General features: G+C 45.4%; 1 protein-coding gene across 1 annotated transcript in view; it reads right to left on the reverse strand.

Moving 5' to 3' along the window:
* Positions 1–18,559, reverse strand: part of LOC124729998 (exostosin-1) — a 195,366-nt gene extending 176,807 nt beyond the window's left edge. Inside the window, exon 1 of the mRNA XM_047248499.1 lies at positions 18,332–18,559. Within this exon, the coding sequence (XP_047104455.1) occupies positions 18,332–18,559 (228 nt within the window). The remainder of the gene's footprint in view (positions 1–18,331) is intronic.
* Positions 18,560–21,501: the final 2,942 nt, after the last annotated feature.

A 21,501-nucleotide genomic window follows, 5' to 3' on the forward strand; every position in this document is an offset into this window, starting at 1 on the left:
GAGGTCCAGTGCGGGCTGCAGTTATCGTATGGCAGTAAAATTTGATAGATATTCTAATGCGTTAATGTGTACCCGATTTACGCTGAAAAAAAAAATAGTTCCCATTTGGGCCACCAGCTGCGAATCTGGCACCGTGAATGCAAGAAAGACGTATAAAAATGTTTCCATACGTAAAAGATTAGGAATGGGACGTGGGCATAAAAATTCGAACAAGTGAGGAAGGCATAATGCTTATTTTAATATTAACCTCCACATTCACAGTTTGTTCAGTATGAGCACTGGAGACGTCAGCGAGATGCTGCATACGTAAAACGACGTGATCAACAGTTGCTCGCAGCAGTTCCGGTGGAATCTGAGCAACAGGTTACTGTGCACACTGACCTTTGGCAGTTGCTGCCTTCCTCTTAAAATTCATGGTTTTATCAGTGGAAGGAGCAGGTGATATTTCTTCGAAAAGTTTTCTCTACGTTGGCTCAGCAGGAGTCAGTTTTGAGGTGGTAATCTTGAAAATTTTATGTTCAATGGGACTGGAGTCCGAAGTTCTTTCAGTGAAGGAATTTGACTTGTGCAGATAACACTGCTCTTTTGGTTTGCGTGGTACCTGAAGGTCTTCTACTGAGCTTTGAAGAGGTTGATTGGCCTGTGCTCAAGATTCTGCTCTTTCATTCGTTGACACAGACATATCTTCCGAGAAATAAGTATAGTTTGAGACTGAGGCCATTTTCAGTGGGATTATTGCACATACCTTGAAGCTAAGTTTAATTGCGCTCCATCTCTCTCGGATTAAAACAAGTGGTTGTTCTCTCCAAAATAACATGGTTAATCTCTCCCGATTATCTGGGAGCCACCCCGTTCGGTCTGTAGCCAGCGAACTCGATGACCACTTTAGGCTAGTTTCATGCCTACAAATTTGTCAAGCTCACAGTAAAAAAAATCCTACACGACAAAATGTTTCGGCTTGACAGAACAGAGGGTATGATTTTTCTCCAGAACTAACACGAAAATGACAGCAACACTTCTGCATCACTTTTTTTCACTAAAGAGCTTTCGAAACGACAGCTGCTCTCCAGCGGCATTTTTGTGAAGCATGCCACCGGTCCTTTTCACCCTTTGGTCCAACTCTTCCGGACTTCCCCTAATTTCTCCCGTGTCAGTTTTCTCTACTAATTATGATACGCTCTGTGTACAAATTTGCCATTTCATCTTGGTGTACCAAGCTACCGCTTGTGTCGCTTAGGGTTTGAACTGACCCAGGAGGTACCCCGCCCCCATTCCATTCGAACAAAAACAAACTTTCAAAGTATTTCTGACGGACCTCATGTAGACGGAAATCGTAGCAGCAGGGCAAGCACGGACGACAGCACCATCAGACAGTTATTAGGAGAGAAAGAAACTCTAAATTCGATACTCCAGCAAAATGAGTTCATTATTGACTCATCTCTTTGTTCAGCCATGAGAAACATCCGCATCCGAGGGACTCCGAAAACCTGCTTTATTTATCTGCCGACGCTGCCTTCCATTCAGTACGTGTGTAGGTGGGGTGGGGGCTGGAAGGCACTCGTATTTAGTATTAACACGGAATGGAGTTGGAGCACCGGCTTGTTTGCGACCAGGCGCCGGAGACATGAATTTATATTGTCTCATTATTCGACGGGGGATTTGTGATTTATGACCCGCAGACGTAGCAAGGAGGTCGATGCGAAATATAAAAAGAGGAATCGGTCGCGGCGGTGAGCTGAGGGTAGTGGTAGGAGGGGAAGGCGCCCGCAGGAGATAGCTGATACACATCGGCAAACGATAGCTCATCATATTGGAAACCCATTAAGTCTTTTCTATCAGGTTCCACTTTATGCGCCACTGGTTTCTTGTTCGCCGCAACTTAACTGACGCAATAATATCCGAATTTCTCCCCTTTTTCCCCCTTGACCTTTATTACCCCCCATCCCTCAGACGTCGCGGAAGCTCCCCATTCGCTGCCAGTTTTTCCTTCTCTCTCTCTCTCTCTCTCTCTCTCTCTCTCTCCCTCCCTCTTTTTGTCTCTGGTAGGGAGGAGGCGATGTAACGTTATTAGAGCGAAAATTTACCCTCCCCTAACGGCCTTAATTTAGAGGCATTAGATATAGGAGCGGAATTAAAGGGGCTTAATTACCTGCCGTTGGACCGGAAGAAAGCGCACGCGAATATAGCCAACAAGTTCGGAGTCCTACAATGGCTTCTTACTCTAAAAGGGAGCGGACGGCTAAATCAAGAGCCGATAATTCTTGGGAGACCCCTCCTCGAACTAAACGGTACAGTGGCCGTCGTTAATTGCTCCTCGCAGGCCCGGCTCAGGAAAAACAAGTGCCGTGACAAAACAGCGGGGCCGCCTCTCCCCTGGAGCTTAACGACACCTGTGAACAATGTTCACGTCCGCTACACCTGTAGGAAGAGTTCACCATCGGCACCCCGGAAGGGATCTAGAAGATCCACACCGACTATGGGGTACGATTTTGGCATGGAATAAAAATTTTACCCAAGTGGGACTTCGTCTCAGTTCTTAGATACTTAGTAATATTTGCAAAATATAGCTGGTATTTTAGGTAGCTTCACAGCTAACATAACTTAACAGCTTCAAATAAAATGTAATTTTATTTTTGCTATTTACGAATTTTTACTTCCGAACACCTCCACATTTAGGTTTTTACATTAATGGTCTACATCGTCTCAAATGCTCATTTTAATATCAATGTGCCGCACAGGAGGAGCATGCATTGTCCGTCGCATCTACACTATGTGATCAAAAGTATCCGGACACCCCCAAAAACATACGTTTTTCATATTAGGTGCATTGTGCTGCGACGTACTCGCAGGTACTCCATATCAACGACCTCAGTAGTCATTAGACATCGTGAGACAGCAGAATGGGGCGCTCCGCGGAACTCATGGACTTCGAACGAGATCAGTTGATTGGGTGTCACTTGTGTCATACGTCTGTACGCGAGATTTCTACACTCCTGAACATCCTTAGTCCACTGTTACCAATGTGATAGTGAAGTGGAAACGTGAAGGGACACGTACAGCACAAAACGTACAGGCCGATCTCGTCTGTTGACTGACAGAGACCGGCGACAGTTTAAGAGGGTCGTAATGTGTAATAAGCAGACATCTATCCATACCATCACTCAGGTGGGAGGTGAGAAAACTTGGATTTCATGGTCGCGCGGCTGCTCATAAGCCACACATCACGGCGGTAAATGCCAAACGACACCTTGCTTGGTGTAAGAAGCGTAAACATTGGACGATTGAATAGTGGGAAAACGTTGTGTGGAGCGAGGAATCGCGGTACACAATGTGGCCATCCGATGGCTGGGTGTGGGTACGGGGAATGTCCGGTGAACGTCATCTGCCAGCGCGTGTAGTGCCAACAGTAAAATTCGGAGGCGGTGGTGTTACGGTGTGGTCGTGTTTCTCATGGAGGGGGCTTGCTCCCCGTGTTGTTTTGCGTGATACAATCACAGCACAGGCGTACATTGATGTTTTAAGTATCTTCTTGCTTCCCACTGTTGAAAAGTAATTCGGGGAAGGCCATTGCATCTTTCAACACGATCGAGCACCTGCTCGTAATGCACGGCCTATGGCGGAGTGGTTACACGACAATAACATCCCTGTAATGGACTGGACTACAGAGATTCCTCACCTGAATCCTATAGAACCCCTTCGGGATGTTTTGGAACGCCGACTTCGAGTCAGGCCTCACCGAACGATGTCGATACCTCTCTCTGTGCGGCTGATCCCGGCGGAGGTTCGAGTCCTCCCTCGGGCATGGGTGTGGGTGTGTGGTGTGTGTGTGTGTGTGTGTGTGTGTGTGTGTGTGTGTGTGTGTGTGTGTGTGTTTGTCCTTGGATAATTTAGGTTAAGCAGTGTGTAAGCTTAGGGACTGATGACCTTAGCAGTTAAGTCCCGTAAGATTCCACACACATTTTTGATACCTCTCTTCAGTGCACATTCCGTGACGATTGGGCTGCCATTCCCCAACAAACCTTCCAGCACCTGACTGAACGTATGCCTGCGAAAGTGGAAGCTGTCATCAAGGCTAAGGGTGAAGCAACACCATATTGAATTGCACCATTACTGATTGAGGGCGCCTAGAACTTGTAAGTCATTTTCAGCCAGGTGTCCGGATACTTTTGATCACATAGTGTACTTGTTGCACTTGCACTTGTAGTTGTAGTAGTAGTAGTAGTAGTAGTAGTAGTAGTAGTAAAAGTTTTATTAATCTGCAAATCACTTTTACAACGATATTGCACATCTCATGGTACTTCAGTTTAAGGATAAAAAACGTAATTAATACACAAAGGCATTTGCATATTTACAGTTCTAGATAAAAAAACATTGTTCAGCTGTGGCATGGCATCTCCCCGACGTAATTCAGGAAAATCAAGGAAAAACTAAATCGCAATGTCCTGAATACAAGAAAACACCGAGCATCTTTTATGGAGATATTCATAGTCATATAATACCTATAAATGGACATCGTAATCCCCTTCGACTGTGAAAACTATTTATTTATAAAGTCCATGATCCAAATGTCGGCCTTTGACCATTTTCAGATACAATGATTTTGTGCTTTAGCACATTTCAAAACTTAAAAATACCACATGCAATCGTGTGATTTATAGGTTAATCTTCTTTTAACAGTCGAAGGCGATGACTAAGTCTTTTCAAAAAATGGTCAATGTGTTAAAGAAAAGTGCAATCTCCATTGATTTATCCATACTGTACAAGCTGTTTCGTTTGTACTTTCTTACAAAGAAATTATTTGCTAGTGTAAGAAGAAAGGTTAGTGAGCGCGCGCGCGACTTCGTGCCAGATTTGATTTATGTTTTACGTACCCCCACATTCCCTTCTGTTTGCCTGAAAAACTGAGTCAGTATCCCTCCATAATAAGTGTGGTGTTGAATAGAATGCTAGTATTATTTATTAAATAGCTTTACGTTTAAATTTCTCCACAAAAAAGTGGTGCCAACACATGATCCTAACGTGTAGAGCGCTTACGTGAAATTGATCTTTTGGAGGGTCGAAACCGGTAAAAGAAACCGAAGTCCTCTGGTTCTTCCACGGACGATGTTAGCTGTATGTTCCCACGTTGCGTTATTTTAATGATCTGTCATTAGAGGACTAAGTAGAAGAGGATAAATTTTCGCATACTTTTGTCTTCTTTTTCAGCGTGAGGGCGAAGTAGCGCTAAACAAGTTATTTAATGTCCCATTATCCATCCGCAGAAAGTTGATGTAATCAACAGGTTCTGAGTGAGACATTTCCATTAATAGGTTTCCAGTTGCGTATTTCTCATTTTAAACCATTCCCTGAACCAACGTCTTGTTTTTTCCCCCCTCTTTACACACAATGCCAAAGGCAATGTTAGAAATGCTTTATCTGCATTTGTAGTCATTCCCACTAGCGCCAAAATACAGCATATCCGAATAGTGTCTGCTTCAAAAGTAAGGTTAAATTGACAAGCTTTCTTAGTACGTGTACGGGCTTGTTTCATACATCCGTGGTTAGACAAGAGCGAACTGGACAATCAACTTTGCTCTTTTAGGAGGGACTTAAAAAGTTTTAAAAAGGTTCATTGTCTCTTCGAAGAAAGTTTTAACCATCGGGTACTCAGAGTAATATTTCCTTTAGCATATTTTCATGAGTAAATCGTCATTTTACACAGTTCCTTGGACCAGAGTCTTGTTTTCTTCTTCATCTTTAAACACAGTGCCAAAGTCAAAGCCAGGGCTGCTTTGTCTGTATTTGTGGCCGAATTCACTACGCTCAGAATGAACACGAACTGCGTCTGGTTTAAAGTGAGGTTAAACTGAAAAACATTGAACGTGTGCGGGCTTGCTTAGCAAATCCGTAGCTAGTAAAGAGCTATTTTGTCAAACACGTTTGTCCGTTTAAAGACGCGTTTATGCTTCCACCTTGCTGCTCGCTGTCATGGCCAGGCGATGATGAATCAAACCGCCTGCGTCTTAACGACCCATTTAGCCTGCGCCATCGCCGCTCGCTACGATCCTCGCAAGGCAACGATATCTATCTGGTTTGTGTTTCCCTCTGCGACCATTGCCTTGAGCCGTCACTGGCTACGACAAGGTCACCCAAGCAGTGCCGCTATTGATATGTGAACAGTTGTGGGGTAATTACTCCCAGCGGGCAGCGAGCAGCGAGGCTGTGGCGTAAATGCACCCTTAAGCCGTCGGCACACGGACCGTGCTGTCGAACGTCAACGTTAAGAATGCTAAGCTCAACGTGCTGCTGAACGCTCACGAACGATGAGACTTGTGCACACGGTACGTGGGCCCCAACGTGGTATATGCGATCGCAACGCACTCCAGCGGCATTTGCGGGAGATGGTTCTAGTTCGTAAATCACACTGTTTACTAAACGGGCGCGCGTAAAATTCCCACGTTAGCTCTATTAAAACGCGCATTTCCTCCATCATCCACGGAAACGAAAGTACCATGTCCAATCAACAAGGACACAGGCTTATACAAGTTCCATTACAAACAGTGCGATACAAATTTGAAATACTTCTCCTCATAACATATACATTATTTCGTCATTCCCACATTTTAGTAACACCCCAAGGTCAACCTTACTTGATCACTGTTCCTACCCAGTAAAAGGATGTTTGCAACATGTGAATTACGAAGCGTAAAAGAAAAAGGAGCAAAATATCTATATACAAGTAGCGCAAGCTGTCCTATAGATTAAGCCAATCGGACAAAGTCACCGCTCAAAAAAAAGGTGAACTTATATTTACATAACATCAAATATTATAGTATATACTTATATTAAAATAATAATAAAGTATCAGAACCTAACAAAAGCGCAAATGTTGCGAAAAAATTTAGAAGCTTCGAGTCGCGAACCACCGTCCAAACACGCTACTTCATACGGATCAGTGACACTTCTCACTTCGCTAAACCAACAACACACTAGTGACACTCAATTATAGCATGTTAGCACTTGCTGAAAACCTTAATCGTAGATATGTTACTAATTGAAATTTAATTACAACAAATTGTACCAAGAACGATGTGTTTTGGGTGTATCTTCAGTGTGTCGCTGCCTTCAAATAGCATACTCCCATAATATGCAAATTACAATAATTCTTTTGCCACGAATATGATGTTTCTCATTATTTTATTGGAGCGAATTACACAGTTAACAACGGGTTTTCCAGTGATTCTCAATTTGCTGGTGCCCAGAAACGGCGTATATACGTATACGCTTCAAATGAATGCCAATATGGCGCCTCACAACTCTGTACTGAAGGGAGATGGCGTGCATGTGACGTAGGTGGCGTTGTGCCGTCTCATTGGTCAAAGCTTAGACGACGCTCAGAATACCTGACATGCTAGATATTGCTCTGCACGTTCGGAAAGACTCCCGAACGTGCTATTCCACGCTATGAAACTCGGCATGCTCAACGCTCGGTTGCACGGTCCGTGGGCCGACGGCTTTAGGGTTGATGACCCCATCAACCTTTACGCCACGAACAGCCTTCCGCTTGCCGGCCAAGTACAGGCGATCAAAATTTCTTCCACCACCACGGTTCGAAGCATCTACTTCAACGTGCAGCAAGATTACATAAGCGGACTCTGTTACGGAAGCGGGTATGGTACAAGCAGGGCGTTCAGCAAGACGAGGAAGTACGCGAGCTACCTTTCAGGAGAGTGCCTTCGGGTCCATCGCGCAGGAGCGATCCCCCTAATAAGGGAGTGGGACGGACGCCAGAGGAGGAAGGAGCAAAATAAAGGCTCGCGCAGGAGAACTGCGCTGCCAGGGGTGGTGGGGGTGCTGCGGGGGCGGGGGGGGGGGATTGGGGGTGGGGTGGGGACCAGTATTTCAGAGCGGCGCAGGCTGGCCAGATCTCTCGCTAATTAGCGGAGCTGGCCGGGATCTGCCCGTCATTAGCCGGGTTTCTTCTCGGCTCTCATTACCGGACTGGCTGCACCGCGGCCCCACCTCCGCGGCCAGTGGCAGCCCGCCTAGCCAAGCGGTCGTGGCCGGCGGCCGGAGCCTCCGCACTGTGCTGACGTCACCGCTCGAGAGCACGACTGGACGTGGGAGCGACAGATACAGGGTACGGCGCCTACCTTTCTCACCCGAAGTAACTTTTGGATCGATGAAGATACTCATAATCTCATTCCACAGAGAAGAAACGTGGACCACATGAAAGCAGAACGTCTCCACAACTTCATGAACACCGAGATACAGGGACCTACTTCAGTCTTTTTATGGAACTAAGGGTATTTTTTTTTTTTTTTGCGCCAGAACAGCAGATCGGGATGCGCAAGAGGCAAAGACAGCACTCTAATTCTTTTTTGTGGATCTGAGCAGACATAGCGGAGTAAAATTTCATTGAACATGGGGATTTGCACGCTGTCGCTTCGGCAGTGTGAATGGCGCACCGCACGGAAGCTTATACCACTCTTCATCGAGACTGGTGGCGTAAACATCATGTGTCATTCGTCTCTTTGGGCTCTTGTTTGCGCAGAGTGTGATGTAGGCTTCCGTGCGGCGCACCAATCAAACGGCTGCGTCAACAGCACAAAAATCACTGATTTATTTTTCTCTCCGTAATCTGTTGTCAGATCTGCAACAAAGAATTGCATCACTAAAACTGTTCAGTACAGATCTACTACTCTGGCATAAAAATATTATTCTTTCCCTTAAAGAAAGACACACGAGATGCTTGCATCTCAGTCATTAATTAAGTTGCGAAAATTCGTAGGTCTTTCTTTCATGAATCTCTGTTTGTGATGATAGTTGAAAATCAAGAAAAAAATTATAGTTATGTTTCCATCTAACTTTTTATGTAACATATTTGGGTTGAATTAGAAAGTATTGAACTCATTTCTACACACACAATCGTGAACCCATTTAAGTTGTTTATTTTTATTTCTGGATGACCGGTTTCGATCGTCTTCAGATCTTACTTGCTGAGCAGTGTTCTGCACAGATGGACCTGCACCACGCCAGCGGTTCCTACGGTCATAATACACTGCTGGAAATTGAAATAAGAACACCGTGAATTCATTGTCCCAGGAAGGGGAAACTTTATTGACACATTCTTGGGGTCAGATACATCACATGATCACACTGACAGAACCACAGGCACATAGACACAGGCAACAGAGTATGCACAATGTCGGCACTAGTACAGTGTATATCCACCTTTCGCAGCAATGCAGGCTGCTATTCTCCCATGGAGACGATCGTAGAGATGCTGGATGTAGTCCTGTGGAACGGCTTGCCATGCCATTTCCACCTGGCGCCTCAGTTGGACGAGCGTTCGTGCTGGACGTGCAGACCGCGTGAGACGACGCTTCGTCCAGTCCCAAACATGCTCAATGGGGGACAGATCCGGAGATCTTGCTGGCCAGGGTAGTTGACTTACACCTTCTAGAGCACGTTGGGTGGCACGGGATACATGCGATCGTGCATTGTCCTGTTGGAACAGCAAGTTCCCTTGCCGGTCTAGGAATGGTAGAACGATGGGTTCGATGACGGTTTGGATGTACCGTGCACTATTCAGTGTCCCCTCGACGATCACCAGTGGTGTACGGCCAGTGTAGGAGATCGCTCCCCACACTATGATGCCGGGTGTTGGCCCTGTGGGCCTCGGTCGTATGCAGTCCTGATTGTGGCGCTCACCTGCACGGCGCCAAACACGCATACGACCATCATTGGCACCAAGACAGATGCGACTCTCATCGCTGAAGACGACACGTCTCCATTCGTCCCTCCATTCACGCCTGTCGCGGCACCACTGGAGGCGGGCTGCACGATGTTGGGGCGTGAGCGGAAGACGGCCTAACGGTGTGCGGGACCGTAGCCCAGCTTCATGGAGACGGTTGCGAATGGTCCTCGCCGATACCCCAGGAGCAACAGTGTCCCTAATTTGCTGGGAAGTGGCGGTGCGGTCCCCTACGGCACTGCGTAGGATCCTACGGTCTTGGCGTGCATCCGTGCGTCGCTGCGGTCCGGTCCCAGGTCGACGGGCACGTGCACCTTCCGCCGACCACTGGCGACAACATCGATGTACTGTGGAGACCTCACGCCCCACGTGTTGAGCAATTCGGCGGTACGTCCACCCGGCCTCCCACATGCCCACTATACACCCTCGCTCAAAGTCCGTCAACTGCACATACGGTTCACGTCCACGCTGTCGCGGCATGCTACCAGTGTTAAAGACTGCGATGGAGCTCCGTATGCCACGGCAAACTGGCTGACACTGACGGCGGCGGTGCACAAATGCTGCGCAGCTAGCGCCATTCGACGGCCAACACCGCGGTTCCTGGTGTGTCCGCTGTGCCGCGCGTGTGATCATTGCTTGTACAGCCCTCTCGCAGTGTCCGGAGCAAGTATGGTGGGTCTGACACACCGGTGTCAATGTGTTCTTTTTTCCATTTCCAGGAGTGTATAATGTTAGACCTGAAGCTGATCTGTTTGAAGATGGAAACCGGTCACCTAAAAATAAACAACTTAAGCGTAATCACGACTGTGTGTATTGAGATAAGTTATAATATTATAAAGACCGCCGTTTTTCTTGAAGCAATGTTCGAGAAAAATTTAAAAAGTTTTGATGTTAAACAATCAACTTCATACGAAAAAATTATCTGTGTAGATTTTATCGAGAAATAGTATTGACACTTCACGATTTCTTCATATTTGTTTTAAATTTTCTTTTTACTTTTGTTTTAATTAATGCAGCCCTTCTTGTGGTAAGATTGGTGCCAAAGATAAAATCATACGGGGCTGCAACAAACTAGTCCGGAAACTTATTGAATTAGTGCCTATATGTGATCAAACCTTCGAAAAACAGACAAGGAAAATGCTGCATCTTAAAGGCAAAAATGCAATTTCAGGAGAACTCAAATTTGCAACCTACAGCAAAAAATCACAGGTATAATCAGGAAGAGGTGATTACTTATGTAAAATGAACAACAGGTTCACAAAGAAACTTTTAAGCTTAACCTATCGATGAATATGCTAACAAATAGCGAACAAAAATTCATGAAGAGCCGAGAAAACTGGATTACACGAAGAAATTTTTCAAGATATATCATAATTGAGAACCATAACTGAAGACCTGCGCGGAAAAACGGGCTAACCATCAAATGTAAAAGCTTGGAGGTAAGTATTGGCATCTGTTGCTACGTACGGGAACTATCAAAATTGACATTGGTTTCACCCCTAAATATTACTTGCGGGTTAAACCAAGGCCAATTTTGATAGTTCCCGTAGCTAGCAACAGAAGGCAGCACTTATTTCTAAGCTTTTACAATTGATGTTTAGCCAGTTTTTCCGCGCGTGTCTTCAATTGAAGGCGTACGGTGGAAGAAAGCGCTAGCCCTCAATATTGCAAGGATTCATCTAATCATGTTACCTCTACTGTATCAGAAAGCACCACATGCTGGTACGAAGTAGTTCCTCTCGTATCTCTGGAAACGGCTGTTTTTGTTCTTATCGCGACTGAGTTCTTATATTTGAATTTAATCAACGTATAACTCGCAATGACTCAAAATTACGTTCTGTGGTGTTATTACTTTCTTCCACCGACCACTTCAGATAACCGAGACTTCAGAGAGCCTGATGAAAAGTAATGTCTCCGAATTTTTATTCTATCCTCATAATCGGTTGAGGATATTACATGCCATGTATATTTTCTGTCGACTTTCTCGCTTCGCTGAAGCAAGTTGCAACTCTCTGTAGTCAGAGGATTCCGAATTGTACAGTGTAACATGTCGGTGTTTAATGCAACTACGTCGATGCATGATAAACAGCATGCTGTAATAGAGTTTCTAATCGTCCACACATGGAGTACTCTATCCTTCAGAAAGACAATGCCAGATCGCACACGAGTGCCGCGACATATGAAACAATCCGATGTATTGGGGTCATTGTTGTCGATCGTCCTCCATACACTCCCGACTGTGCACCATCCGATTGTTATCTGTTTCCTTAACTTAAAGAACGCCTTCGAGGACTTCACGTTGATAGTGACGAAACGGTACAAGAAGAAGTGAGGTTGTGGCACCGTCAACGAAGTCAAAGATTATACACTGACGGTATCAACAAACGGATCTCTCGTTGGGAGAAAAATGTTCGTCGACAGGGTGAGAATGTTGAGAAATAAATATGCAGACATGAGAATAAAGCTGTAGAATGTTAATAAATTTGTTTTATTTAAAAAGCTTTAAAAGTTTTCACGTAAAATATTCGCAGACACGCCCTCGTATTTGTTGAGGAGTGCCATTGAAACGTTACAGAGAAACGGGAGAAGAAACCGGATAAGAAACACAGTGAACGGAGGAAAAGATATTTTGTGGGAAAGAAGTGGAGAAATGTTTCGCAAGTTGAGAAGTTCAAACGTGTTCCTCATTTGGGTGTAAGGAAATAGCAAGAAGGTCTAGCATTGAACAGTACCGACTGGAAGTGTGTTATCGACAGAGGTGGCGCAGTGGTTGAGATTTGGGACACTGTTTGTGAAGAACTGATATTCAGTTTCCCGTCTGGCCATCCACATTTAAGTTCTCTGCGCTTCTCGTCAATTTCTTACGGCATCCTTTAAAACAGAGACGGGTAATTTCTCTCCTTACTGACTAATGCTTCCCAATCCGAGTCTGTGCTCCGTCCCTAATAATCTCGCCGTCGACGGTAAGTTTATCCCTTTCCTTGCTTTGAAGATACATTCGTGCAAAATAATGAATAAAAGTTCTTCGCAGGAAAGGTGGCACGTATAAAAATGGCGCTAGTTTCAGCTGAGTAAACTTTTATCGTGGTGTATGCGTCATTAAGAAGTCTTTTTTTATATTGTATTGCGGTAATGCTGTGTGTATGAATACAGCCTTTCCGGGTCCTCACAGAATATTTCTTCTGAGCGCTTTCCTGGGCCACGCACTTCTTTGCCCAACAACTCTGTAGTTATTGAACATCACTTTATGGGACTTCGACGAACTTGGCCGACACGAAAGGAGGCGGAAGGAAAAACAAGTGCTGTTTCCTTGAAAGAGATCTATTGGCTCCTCTTTTTTATTTGTAGTCATGCAACATGCAGTTTTATCGTGTCCTGGCACTGCTACGATACACCGAGATATCAAAAGGTAAAGACTGGGTGTTACATATTAACATTTTGACGACGTCAAATGTCATCTGCAGAAAACAATACCATTGTTGAACAAGAATGTGGAATGAACCGCCTATGATTTTGTTGAAGAAACACACCCTGTAAAGCGCGAGGATAGTCACTTAGGGATTTAAATTCAGCTCTTCCAGAAAATGAATCAGCATGTGTTAGCCAATGCACTTCCTCATTAAGTCATGGAGGTGCCGGCTGCACGTTGGCTTAAACAATGATATGGAACGAGGTAGCGCAGTCTCAATACATCAGTCACACAGGTAAGGAATTTTGGCCCCAATCTCGGTCCATACTTGAGAGTTTAGTTTTTTGGAGTTTTCCCAAATCTGTTTATTTGCGGCGATTCCATAGAAGTCCTCCAACTGATTCACTGCTTATTCTATTTTTAATGAGTTAATATTCTGTCTACAGTTTCTTTAACGAAGCAAACTCTGCCAATCCGAACTCATCATTTTTCTCGTCTTACCTTTCACTTGTTCTATTTCTACCTTTCTTACTTGCTTTTGTCATATTCCCTTTTCGTTTAACTTCTCCTCTGCTGAATTTCCCTTCCGCTCTCAGAATCTCTACTCGATTCCTCAGTGTTCTCAAAATCATGTTTTACCATCGATCTAGCGACAAGTATTGCTAAGTTGTTTTAGTAGTTACATGGTATAAATATCTTGCCTGATAAAACAAAAAGAAAACAGTACGTTTAATATTGATGTTCCCGCCGATATAAAAAATGGCAACGCTTATACTACATTCTACCAATGACAATCAATATGCAGAGAGGTATCTAAAAGTAACGTACATGAATTATTATGCGATGTATTTAATATGTTGGGTGTAACACATGTAGATACTGCGGTTCCACATTTTCTTAGCTGCTTCTAGGTAGCAAAGAAGTGCGTCTACCTGCAGGCGTGCAATCGATGTGAAAACGATGACCGCCTAAAGTTTATGTCAACAGCCCCAAAGGATTGGAAAGCAGACGGTGCCAGGTCGGGGTGTCCAGATATGTAGTGGAAAAGGTCCCAACGGGACTGAGGAATTGTTGAGTGAACGAGAGCCATAACAGAAAAATCCAAGTCGTCTTTACGGCGAGGTTTACTATCTTTTGATTCAAAAAAATCGATTTTTTTTTTAAAAAAATTTCAGGACGGATTCAAGTATACATCCGTGTAAGGGGATTTTCCACCCCATACTGCGTTGCTCAGGAGTGCTGTGAAAAAATCCCCATGGGAAACATACCATTTTGTCATTCCACAATTTCTTTTATATCATGATCTGGACACAATGCAAATTAAAATATAGGCGTGCCTCGGAACCAGTTTTTCTTTAGTGTGCAATGAATTTCGAAATAAAAGGAAGATGGAACACTTTTGTTGATGTGTATATTTTAGTTGTTTTGTAACTTTGATTTGAAAAGAATGACTGAAATTAACCTATCTGTTCTGTTTTGGTGAACATTTTTTGGTAACAAAAATGTATTCTACACTGTCCAGCCACATTAATATGCCCACCAGTGAAAATCCTGATGAACCATATACTGCAGCGCGGACCGCAGCGAGATGTGCGGGAAGAGTGTCAGTGAGGTTCTGGAAGGTTGCGATAGGGACGTGGAGTCATGCCGATTCCAGAACCGTGGCCAGCTGCGCAAGGTTCCCCAGATGAAAAGCCGTGGCGCGAACAACTCGATCGAGCTATCCCGCAGATTCTCGATTGGGCTTAAATTCGGGGAGTTTGGCGACCAGGAAAGTACAGCAAACTCATTCCGGTGGCCTTCGAACCACGCTCTTATACTGCAGGGCGTGTGACACGATGCATTGTGCTGCAATTAGATCCCATCGTGCAGGGGAGAAACATGTTGGGGTTGGATATGGTCCCCAAGGATAGCTTCATACTGGTGTTGATACATTATTTCTTCCAGAATGAGGAGATCATCCAAGGAATGCCACAAAAGCATTCCCCAGAGCACGAAGCTCCCTCCTCCGACAATTGTTGCAGGGTGTTTGCTTTCAGATGATTCATACCGTAAACACCAATCGGCATCTGTCCGATGGGGAATAGAAGAGGATTTATCTGAAAAGGTCACCTATCGCCACTCAGCGCACGTCCATTTGCGGTATTTTATTGTATTGTATGTTAACCCGGGTCGTAGAAACGACGGAGAGGCTACGCAGCCGCAGTGGTGGTCCACAACCCCACGACGACTACCGCAGTCCACTTCACCCCTCCGCCGCCCCACACCGAACCACTCTTTCAGGGTTATTGTGTGGTTCGGCCCCAGGTGGACAACCCCCCACCCCACCCCCTCCCCCAGGGAACGCCTCACACCAGACGAGTGAACCCCTATGTTTGCGTGGTATAGGTGGTGTACGCGTATGTGGAGAAGTTGTTTGCGCAGCAATCGCCGACATAATGTAGCTGAGGCGGAATAAGGGGAACCAGTCCGCATTCGTAGAGGTAGATGAAAAACCGCCTAAAAACCATCCACAGACTGGCTGGCTCACCGGACTTCAACACAAGCTGACGGGCGGATTCGTGCCGGGGACCAGGCGCTCCTCCCCAACCCGGAAAGCGGTGCGTCAGACCGCGCGGCTAACCGGGCGGGCTTCATTTGCGGTACTGGGATACAAATTCCAGTCATCGTCGCCGATGAACATCAGTCAGCACGAGTGCATGAACCAGGCGCTTGCTGTTTTCCACGTCTCCCAGCCACGCTTTACGATTATATACACCCCAGTGTTAGCACTGCCACCTGCCATGTGAGACTTGTTTCTGCACATTGACGATGATGTAGGCGGGTGTCACATTACTGTGACGAGACCGTGTACGTGCGAGAAGTTAAACTTGCACCCCTATTAAAATAACAGCAAATTGCTTCGCAGTGTGTGGCCTAACGAAATTCAACACTACAAGCTCCATCAGTTAAGAGCATCACCCGGTATTTGTCAATTCATCGAAGTCAGGAGAAGAGAGCGGGGAATAAAAGAAACATGCGATAACAATTGAAAGGTGGCACACTGAGTCACAGTGTCAGAGATTGCGCCAAAGAGTATTATTCCACCGCCTGCACTGGCAGTCGTAGTTCGGAGGTTGCCGTGAGCAGTACTTGTTGAGAGGATGTCGAGAGCAGTACCAGTTGAGACCATGTCGTGTTGCAGTTATTGTTCTGTTGGGCGAGAGAGTTAATGCTGTTCGGTTGGTGTAATGTACAGGGTTATTACAAATGATTGAAGCGATTTCACAGCTCTACAATAACTTTATTATTTGAGATATTTTCACAGTGCTTTGCACACACATACAAAAACTCAAAAAGTTTTTTTAGGCAATCACAAATGTTCGATATGTGCCCCTTTAGTGATTCGGCAGACATCAAGCCGATAATCAAGTTCCTCCCACACTTGGCACAGCATGTCCCCATCAATGAGTTCAAAAGCATCGTTGATGCGAGCTCGCAGTTCTGGCACGTTTCTTGGTAGAGGAGGTTTAAACACTGAATATTTCACATAACCCCACAGAAAGAAATCGCATGGGGTTAAGTCGGGAGAGCGTGGAGGCCATGACATGAATTGCTGATCATGATCTCCACCACGACCGATCCATCGGTTTTCCAATCTCCTGTTGGTGAATTGCGAATTTGCTGCACGAATGCGTGAGGATCCTCTACCGCCCAGATTCGCACATTGTGTCTGTTCACTTCACCATTAAGAAAAAATGTTGCTTCATCACTAAAAACAAGTTTCGCACTGAACGCATCCTCTTCCATGAGCTGTTGCAACCTCGCCGAAAATTCAAAGCGTTTGACTTTGTCATCGGGTGTCAGGGCTTGTAGCAATTGTAAACGGTAAGGCTTCTGCTTTAGCCTTTTCCGTAAGATTTTCCAAACCGTCGGCTGTGGTACGTTTAGCCCCCTGCTTGCTTTATTCGTCGACTTCCGCGGGCTACGCGTGAAACTTGCCCGCACGCGTTCAACCGTTTCTTCGCTCACTGCAGGCCGACCCGTTGATTTCCCCTTACAGAGGCATCCAGAAGCTTTAAACTGCGCATACCATCGCCGAATGGAGTTAGCAGTTGGTGGATCTTTGTTGAACTTGGTCCTGAAGTGTCGTTGCACTGTTATGACTGACTGCTGTGAGTGCATTTCAAGCACGACATACGCTTTCTCGGCTCCTGTCGCCATTTTGTCTCACTGCGCTCTCGAGCGCTCTGGCGGCAGAAACCTGAAGTGCGGCTTCAGCCGAACAAAACTTTCTGAGTTTTTCTACGTATCTGTAGTGTGTTGTGACCATATGTAGATGAATGGAGCCACAGTGAATTTATGAAATCGCTTCAATCATTTGTAATAGACCTGTATATATGGAAGATGTTGCAACGATCGCAATATATTTTTCCTCAATATATATGGAGGTAACAAAAATTTTTTATTTCAAATTTCCTATATAACAATGCCTCTTGGTCACAGGTTCAGTCAACAAAGCATCTGGCTCGTGTTCCTGTATTAGACTTGTAATTCTGGTTTCTATGTGCAATTATAGTATTTCTGTTTTTTTTATTACTTCATTGTAAATGGTGTTTAAAATTTCTTGTCGTATTGAGGAAGAACCGTGCCAGATACGTGTACGTTGGGCTCAAATGGCTCTGAGCACTATGGGACTTAACAGCTGTGGTCATCAGTCCCCTAGAACTTAGAACTGCTTAAACCTAACTAACCTAAGGACATCACATACATCCATGCCCGAGGCAGGATTCGAACCTGCGACCGTAGCAGTCGCGCGGTTCCGGACTGAGCGCCTAGAACCGCGAGACCACCGCGGCCGGCAACGTGTACGTTGAATCGCACCACCACACACAGAACAGTTACACTTGTGCCTTGTTGTTTTGTAGCTTTTATTGTTGCAGGGGACTTAATTAATGAATTGTGTTAACGGAAATTTCCTTTCATTCTTTACTGTTATTTTATGCAGTCAGATTGCATACTAATGCTAGTCGGGGCCAACCGGTTACGAGACTTCGTAGCCGGACACACAGCTACGAAAATTACTTTTATTGTAGCATTTTAATAATTAAGCCCCCATGAACAATACGTGAGCCGTCCGGTCTGGCGAGAGGACGCGAGAAGCGGGGCGGAGCAGGGCAGGGCAGGGCAGAGCGGCGGTGCGTTACCTGCAGCAGGAGGCGCTCGTCGGCCCAGACGACGGCCTGGTGCCAGTCGATGACCTGCGCGAAGGGCAGCGCCCAGCCGTTGGAGAGCAGCACGGGCACGCAGCCGGCGCGCAGCGCCTCCAGGAAGCGGAACGACCCCAGGCGGCGGCCGCGCGGCACCAGGCAGAACGTAGAGTTCTGCAGCAGCACCTCGTAGTCGTACCTGCCCACACACACCACAGCCCACATTCATATGTCGACCAGCAGGCATTTCTATGCATAAAGAAAAAAGTACAAATTTTCAATGTTTAGATGAGATAAAGGTAAACACACTCTTCCTGACAAAAATGTTCAGCTGCAAAGTTTTGACGTTAATGAAGTTTAGAGGCGGTGTTCAAACAGCCGTGCGATGAATACTTTTTTAGAGATGTTGCTAAAAATATCGCCCGTTTACATAAAACAAATCAGTGGATAGGATATCTCCCAAGTTTCGAGGCCGGCCGGAGTGGCCGAGCGGTTCTAGGCGCTACAGTCTGGAACCGCGCGGCCGCTACGGTCGCAGGTTCGAATACTGCCTCGGGCGTGGATGTGTGTGATGTCCTTAGGTTAGTTCGGTTTAAGTCGTTCTAGGCGACTGATGACCTCAGATGTTAAGTCCCATAGTGCTCAGAGCCATTGAAACCATTTAACCATTAAAAAAATCCCAAGTTTCGATTCATAATACGACCCGTGGTGTAGTTGCACTGAGGGACATGCCTGTCAGAACACGTACACAAAGCATCCGCTCCATATTGTCGCATCGAATTAGCTCGCGCCTGCAGACAGGCACTCAAAGAACAGATTTCCGAAACCGGCTGCCGTCACGCCTTCTCAGGCAATTCTTGTCAGCGACTTCACTCATGCATTGCCATTTGCCGCGTCAAAAATTGTGCCCATATTGAGCACCTGTGATGTATGTAAAACTTAGAGAGATCATCTATTCACTAGTATGTGTCTGCGAACTGCATGTCTTGCAGTTTTCACTCACTCGTCTCCGAAACTCCAGAACTGCTTCTGAACGACCTTGTATTAGGGAAGGGCAACGGACTTGCCGCAGTGGTAGTGTCCGCACAGGATACGGTGGCCGATGCCCAGTGGCCAGTTTTCGTCCAAAGCGCTGGGCGAATTCATTCGTTTGTTTGGAAGCGGAGGCCGACAAGTGTTTGCCCCATTTCGGCCGGTCGGCGAAGACAGAATCGAGGCGCACGCCATGCTATCTTTCTCAAACAATTTTACAGAAACTATTTGGTAAAAGAATTTCATTTTTGTTTTATTTATAGCTTTATATGGCAGGTTCATGATGATGTACCTACCATTTCGTTAAGGGTCATCGTTATTGTGATATTTACGTGGAAGTAAGACACCGCGTGAAATTGAATGAAAAACATAGTTCGCTATAATTTTGTTTTTGGTGCTCATTACATAATATGTTGTTGCGCACGAAATTTAGCTAACATACTGAATTTTTCTTTCGACAATCTCAAGAAAATCGATCTGACGTAACACACTCATTTGTGATCGTGCCGCACCAGCCAGAGTGAAATATCCATAACATTCCTCATATTTCATAAACGTCTGAGATAACGGAATGAGGTAGTGGCAAATGATGGCAGGCAAGGGGGAGAGTATATTCCCATATCGTTATTACGCAAAACTTCATTATCTACTGTGTTATTACACTAACTCCAGACTTTTTTGATGAGATAATGTAATTTTTAAGGGTCGTCGATAAATAGTGAAATGCTATGGGTTTTGGAACAACATAAATAAAGACATCCGAGAGCATGCTTTTTCCAACATCCGAGAGCATGCTTTTTCATAAGCTACTGACCTTAATTTTCCTCAATTCCTCACTTTATAAACCATTGTTTCAGGATTCTCTCCCAACTGTGTCTGCACAACAAGTTAGTCAGGTGAGACTTCGTAAACTACGCTGTGTTTTGGCAAAAGAAGCAAATTTTCACATGGCAACCAGAGAAGTTTGTTCCTTTTACCCAAAATTTGCCTTTCATGGCGCTACTCTGAAAGTTACAAATGGTTAACAAGCCAGACGAAAATAAATCGCTGCATTTTCAGTGAAATTGCTTTTACATACTAACCTAAGCAGAAACGACAGATCTTTCTGAATGGTCACCACGCAAGTGTGGGCGTGGAGAGACCCCACTTAATATCCACAAAAAATGTGAAAGTAGCCTTCAGTTTAGAACGGCACTTCCCTTCCAGCGCTCAGTATTTCCCCTACAATGCCTTCCTGTAACCCCCACCACTACCACTGTCCCAACACGTGCCCTGCCGTCTACACATCTACCAACCACGGTATTCTCCACAGACTCTTAACACCTGTTCCCTCCCGATCACCGAAGTTAAACGCTGTTAGGCTTGGCTAGCATTCCTATAGGTGATTGTCCAGTCTGCTGAGCAGTATTGCCAAGTGAAGTGCACTCAGCACTTGTGAGACAAATTAAGGAGTTTCTTGTAGTGGCGGTTGTTTTCATGAAAACTGACAATGGCCAGAAGAGTGCTGTGCTGACCACATGCCCCTACATATCGGCATCCAGTGACGCCAATTGGCTGAGGGTGACACGGCGGTCGGTGAGTACCATTCCGCCTTCCGATGCCTGTTCACATAGAGTTCACTTTTTTGTATTAGGGAAGGTGAAAGAAAGACAGATTTGATGGAAGGATTCCGAGAAAGTTCAAGACATCTGTAATGGAAATCTTGTATGAGACGCTAGTGCGACTAGTTCTACATACACGTCCATACTCCGCAAGCCACCTTACTGTTTGTGACATAGCGTACTTCGTTTAACAGAATAACTTCCCCTTTTCCTGATGCAGTCACGTATGGCTCGTGGGAAGAACAAATGCTAGCACGCCTCCGCATGGGCTCCAGCCTCTCCAATTTTATGTTCACAGTCGTTTCGCAAGATATGACGGAAGCAATATATAGGTTGACTCTTCTAGGAATTTACGCTCTTGGAACTTCACCAGTTGACCATAACGTGATATAGAACGCCTCTTTTGCGGTGTCTGTCACCAGAGTTGCCTGAGCATCTCTGTGACACTTTCGTGCTTATTAAATGAACCTACAAAGAAACGTGCTGCTTTTCTTTGGGCCTTATCTATTTCCTCTACCAGTCCTTTCTGGTACG

This window comes from Schistocerca piceifrons, chromosome 1, assembly GCF_021461385.2.
Source record: "Schistocerca piceifrons isolate TAMUIC-IGC-003096 chromosome 1, iqSchPice1.1, whole genome shotgun sequence".
NCBI classification, from domain to species: Eukaryota; Metazoa; Arthropoda; class Insecta; order Orthoptera; family Acrididae; genus Schistocerca; species Schistocerca piceifrons.